This window comes from Medicago truncatula, chromosome 7, assembly GCF_003473485.1.
Source record: "Medicago truncatula cultivar Jemalong A17 chromosome 7, MtrunA17r5.0-ANR, whole genome shotgun sequence".
NCBI lineage: Eukaryota > Viridiplantae > Streptophyta > Magnoliopsida > Fabales > Fabaceae > Medicago > Medicago truncatula.
The window spans coordinates 20,272,974-20,277,996 of record NC_053048.1 but is presented as its reverse complement, the minus strand read 5'-3'; the positions used below and the strand labels follow the sequence as shown (position 1 = coordinate 20,277,996).

General features: G+C 35.3%; 1 protein-coding gene across 1 annotated transcript; it reads left to right on the top strand.

The window, feature by feature from the left end:
- The first annotated feature begins 3,195 nt into the window (after positions 1–3,195).
- Positions 3,196–4,641, top strand: LOC120577006 (uncharacterized). Its single transcript, XM_039827893.1, has 2 exons — positions 3,196–3,412; positions 3,614–4,641. The coding sequence occupies exons 1-2, from the start codon at positions 3,196–3,198 to the stop codon at positions 4,639–4,641; spliced, it is 1,245 nt and encodes a 414-aa protein (XP_039683827.1).
- The last annotated feature ends 382 nt before the right edge of the window (positions 4,642–5,023 follow it).

The following is a 5,023-nucleotide window of genomic DNA, read 5'->3' as shown; positions in this document are numbered from 1 at the left end:
TATATATATATATATATATATATGTTTTATCCGCTGCGAATTAGTTCTAAAAATCACTTCAAAAGCAGAACTCTATTTGCTTCTGATCTGTGTTTTCAGCTTAGGAGAAAACAAAGAAAAAGCCAGCACAATTCAACCCCCTTCTTGTGTTTTTTCTCACCTTTTCTATATTTTCTATATATCTATGTGTTTAAATAAACATCTTTAGCGTAAAGTTAAGCGGAGAGATATTTGACAGAATGATGATGATCTTCAGAATCTATCTATCTATCTTTTTAAATGAACATCTTTAACGTAAAGTTCAACATGGAGATATTTGAAGCATGATGAAGATCTTTAGAAAAAGTTTCTCTTCATATTTCTTCATTGTGTTCCTTAGGTGCCGACAAAAATAAATTTGTGCGAAGATAAGAAAAAAAAAACAATTCAGCAACATAAAACTTACCATAGATCTATACTGAATTTAACAACATAAAACAGATAATAAAAATAACATAAACACGTAATAAAATAAAACATAGCAGACCACGGATCAACTAAACTAATGTATTAGTCTCGTGCGTTCAATTGTGCCCTGATCTCTTCGTAGTTACGGGGCCGGATCAAACTTTTATGAATTTGTTCAATAGATCTGATCAACGAAGCGTCCAACTCGATCGGGCATTCAGTATTTGTCATACCCCAAATTTTGACCATTTAAAAGTTTTTACTTGTCTTTTAAACGTCGAAAAACCTCATTGTTTCAGACGAAATTTCGGCAGAGATACCCCAATTTTTGACCTAAGATTATATAATGGGGGTACATAATTGTGTGAACGAAGTAAGCACTAGAAAAATTTTATTTAGAAATGATAAATTAAATAATTAATTTGGTCATTATTAAAAAGTGCTTTCTTGGTCCCCAAGTTTTGCTAAATTATTTTAGAACGCAATCTAGAATATTTTGGAACACAATCTAAAATACTTTGGTAGGCAATCTAAGATATTTTAGTGCTTGATCTGATATATATTTTGATACTCAATAATATATATTTATGTACTGAATAACATATTTATGTACTGAATAATATATTTTTGTACTCAATATGATATATTTTGGTTGGCAATCTAATATATTTTAGTGCTTGATCTCAAATATATTTTGATACTTAATAATATATATTTATGTACTGAATAATATATTTTTGTACTCAATATGATATATTTTGGTAGACAATTGACATATTTTTGTACTAGATGAATTACTTGTTCCCAAAGTTTCCCACCTATTAGTTGTGAAGTTTCTCTATAAATAGAGGGCTCACACAATGCATTCAGGACCCCGGAAATACACAGTTGATGCTTCCTGTACTTTTCTTCTCTTCTCCCTCTTTTGACTTGTCTTGACGAGTCTTTTTTCTTTTTCTACTCCTTTCTGTCCCTTTTGGTTTCAAGGTAATTTATTTTATTTTTAAATACAAAAAAGAAAGATTTTGTGGTGATCCAACGTCACTACAAAATTCTCATACTTTTCATTGCTACGTTAGTTTTATATATTATTGAAAATAACAAAATCATTCAAATAACAAAAAAAAAAAAAACTTCAAAAATATTTTCTTAATAAACCTTCGTTTGTAACCCAAGTTGCCTTTTCTTTTATTTTCTTAATCAAATGCTTAATTGAATTAATATTCATACTAGACTTGATTTTCTTGTAATTAAAATTTGACCAACCTCACCTTATTTTATGTCATGCCTTGAGGCCTCTTATCCCTTCTTAAAATCATTTTCTAAAAATTTAAAATCAACCAACACACCAAAAAGAAACTTTTTAGGTGAACTACATTGGTTTTGATCCCTTTTCTTTAAGGGTATGTAGGCAAGTGATTTTTATCCTTCCAAATCAAATAAAAATAACCAAAAACATATTTCTTCTCCCCCCATTCTTTCACTTAGATTTTTAGGTAATAATTTTCAAATAAGCAAATCAATTTAGCACAAGATAATTTAGGTAAGAGGTTCCTACGGAATACCGTAGACGCTTAGGGTGCTAGTACCTTCGCGTAACCAACCCTCGAATCCAAAGTTTTAAGGATTTTTACTCATTTTTTCCCTTCCCACGAATAAAAATTGAGAGTTCAAAGATTGACGATTCAAATCAATTAATGGTTTGATATCCGAAAATCACGAGCACAGAAATGGCGACTTCATTGGGGAATTAGATCCTACGCGGGTTAAACCCACCTTACTTTCTTTATTTTGTGCTTTATTATTTGCTTTGTAAATATTTGCTTACATGTTTACCTTATTACGTGGGTGGTGAGATAAGCTCTACACCCGAGCTTGAGGGAAACTTAAGATAGGACGGTGGTATAATCATAGTTCCATGCCAAGAGTACTCTTCGGTATTGGCACATGTGATAACCCCACTCAACGGAGGGATCTTGGAAGTATATGTTGTCAACGTGACTACTCATGTTTGGCATGCTATTTTCAAATGACCTTTGAAGTTGAGGACCTTTAGTCACCTTTAATCCATCTTGGCCTTTGAGGACGTAGTGCGATGGCTAATCGAGAGTACTCTTGAATTAGTTGATACGCGATACTACACCCAAACGAGACTTTTCGACGAATGTTAATTGGAATGGGAGTACTCCCGTCACCCGATAAATATTCGGAAGTGGTTGAAGGCTTTGGGAACTTGTTAGAACCCGTGATACAAGTACATTTGAAACCATAGTCCTTACCAAATGGCGTTGTTACCCTTGGCTTCAACATTGTGGAACTTACCCTCACCATGTATACATGCATTCATTCATAAACAATTTTTTCCATAAAAAATTGAAGGATTTAGATAAGTTTTTTGTAAACATCACGAATATGGACCTTGTAAGAATGAACACCAAGAAATATAACTTCAAAAATCTTAACTAAGTTTTGGCTTTTGTTAAGAACTTTTTCCTTGGTTTCGTTCTTACCTTTTGAAAAAGGACCTTTTGCAATATCTTCACAATTTTCAAATGAAACCATGTTCCTCTACAATGTTTACAATTCACTTTGATAAGTCCTTCAAAAAAAAAATTGTACATTATTGCATAAATATATCATGCATCATTTTTGCGTTCATAGTTTCTAGTTCGTGTCTCATATTGTATCTTCTCCATAAAAGGTCTATTCGTCGGTCTACTCGCATCTATAACACTCGAGCAAATCAAAATGGATCATCTTGAACAAGAGAACCACAAGCTTCGTGAAGAGGTGACGACCCTCCGGGCCGAGAATGAGATTTTGAGGAACTTAGTATCTTTGATGACGGTTGCACAAAGACAACCATTATCTCATCCTATTGTTAGCACTCAAGCCCACACGGTTGCTTCCACTACCCCGATTTCAACAGTGTTTGCTAGTACTCCTCAACATGCTATGGTGAAAGGTTATCTATAGAGTACACCCTTTGGTTCTGGTGAAGTATTCCGTCCCGATGTCTCTAAGGTTCAAGCTCCTTTTGTGCAACTGACAATGCCGATCCCTCAACCTGGTCCTTTGTTCCCTCAAGCTGCTATGATTCATACTACTCAGCAGGGCCCTGGGCCAATTTATCACTCATAAAATGTGGTTGGATACGACCGGATAGCTGAATTGGAAGAAAAGTTTGACAGAATACAGTTTGAATTGAAAGCTCTTTGTGCGAAAGAACTGTTTGGGAAAAATGCTTATGATCTTTGCTTGGTTCCAAATGTTGTGATACCACCCAAATTCAAGGTCCCTGATTTTGAGAAGTACAAAGGGAACACTTGCCCTGAGCTTCATTTGGTAATGTATGTAAGAAAGATGTCTGCTCAAGTAGGTAATGATGAGCTCCTTATCCACTGTTTCCAAGATAGTTTGACTGGTGCCGCACTGATATGGTATATGGGTCTAAACAAGGTTGATGTCAAAACTTTCAATGATTTGTGTGAGGCTTTCGTCCAACGATTTAACTACAACTTGCACTTGACCATGAATGATAATGAATCCTTCAAAGCTTATGCCCAACGGTGGAGAGATGTGGCTGCACAGGTCCGTCCACCTCTAGAAGAGAAAGAGTTTACCGAAATTTTCCTGGAGACTTTGGATCAGTCCTATTATGAGCATATGCTTGCAAGTGCATCCGGCAGCTTCGCAAAGATGATGACCGTCGGCATGCGTGTTGAAGAATGGGTCCGAAAGAGACGTTTGGTGAAAGAAAGTGTTCCCGCTGATGATTCCGAGTACGAAGATCAGGAAATGAGTGTGATAGAAAGTCAACCTCAACAACAGTATCTGGCTTATCACCCTGCTGCCGCTGTTATGCCTATCACAAATGTTGTTCAAAACTCGAGTTATCAACCTCAGTTTCAACCATATCAACAACAGTATCAGCAAAAACCTCGACAACAGGCTCCAAGAACTAAATTTGATCCAATTCCAATGAAATATGCGGAGTTGTTTCCTGATTTTCTTAAGAGGAACCTCGTCCAAACTAAACCACCTCCTCCAATGCCTAAAAAATTGCCTGCACGGTTTAGAGCCGATCTCTCATTTGTCTTCCATCAAGGGGCACTAGGTCATGACATTGAGCGTTGTTACGCTTTCAAGAATGCAGTCCAAGATTTATTTGAAGCTGGTCTCCTACCTTTCTAAGTTTGGACTCAGACATGCAAGTTAATTCGCTATCGGATCTTGGTATCTAGTGTTGACACATGGATTGTTTAGCTGCAATTGGGTCTTTACTGATGTTTATTTATGCTACTCGTTTGTTCAATTAATATGTTTGTTTGTTGCTTTATGTTTTTCAAAAAAAATCCTTTCGTCCCACCCGAGGCGAGAGTGAATTTGTTTAGGGCTTTTTGCTTTATGTATTTTCATCATTAATGAAAGGTCGTCTCGATCCCGACCTTGTTTTATTTTGTGCTTTTTCTGGAAAAATGGTAATACAAAAAACCAAAAAAAATCTTTTCCTTTAATCATTTCCACATATCTGCATAATCATAATGTTTATATTAATAATCAAATCATGCATTAA

What these genes read in the sequence shown, in the direction of transcription:
- LOC120577006 (XM_039827893.1), top strand. Translation starts at nt 3,196, where the DNA reads ATGGATCATCTTGAACAAGAGAACCACAAGCTTCGTGAAGAGGTGACG. An exon ending in TCAACATGCTATGGTGAAAG is followed by an intron (nt 3,413 to 3,613) that starts GTTATCTATAGA and finishes ACGACCGGATAG; the next exon opens with CTGAATTGGAAGAAAAGTTT.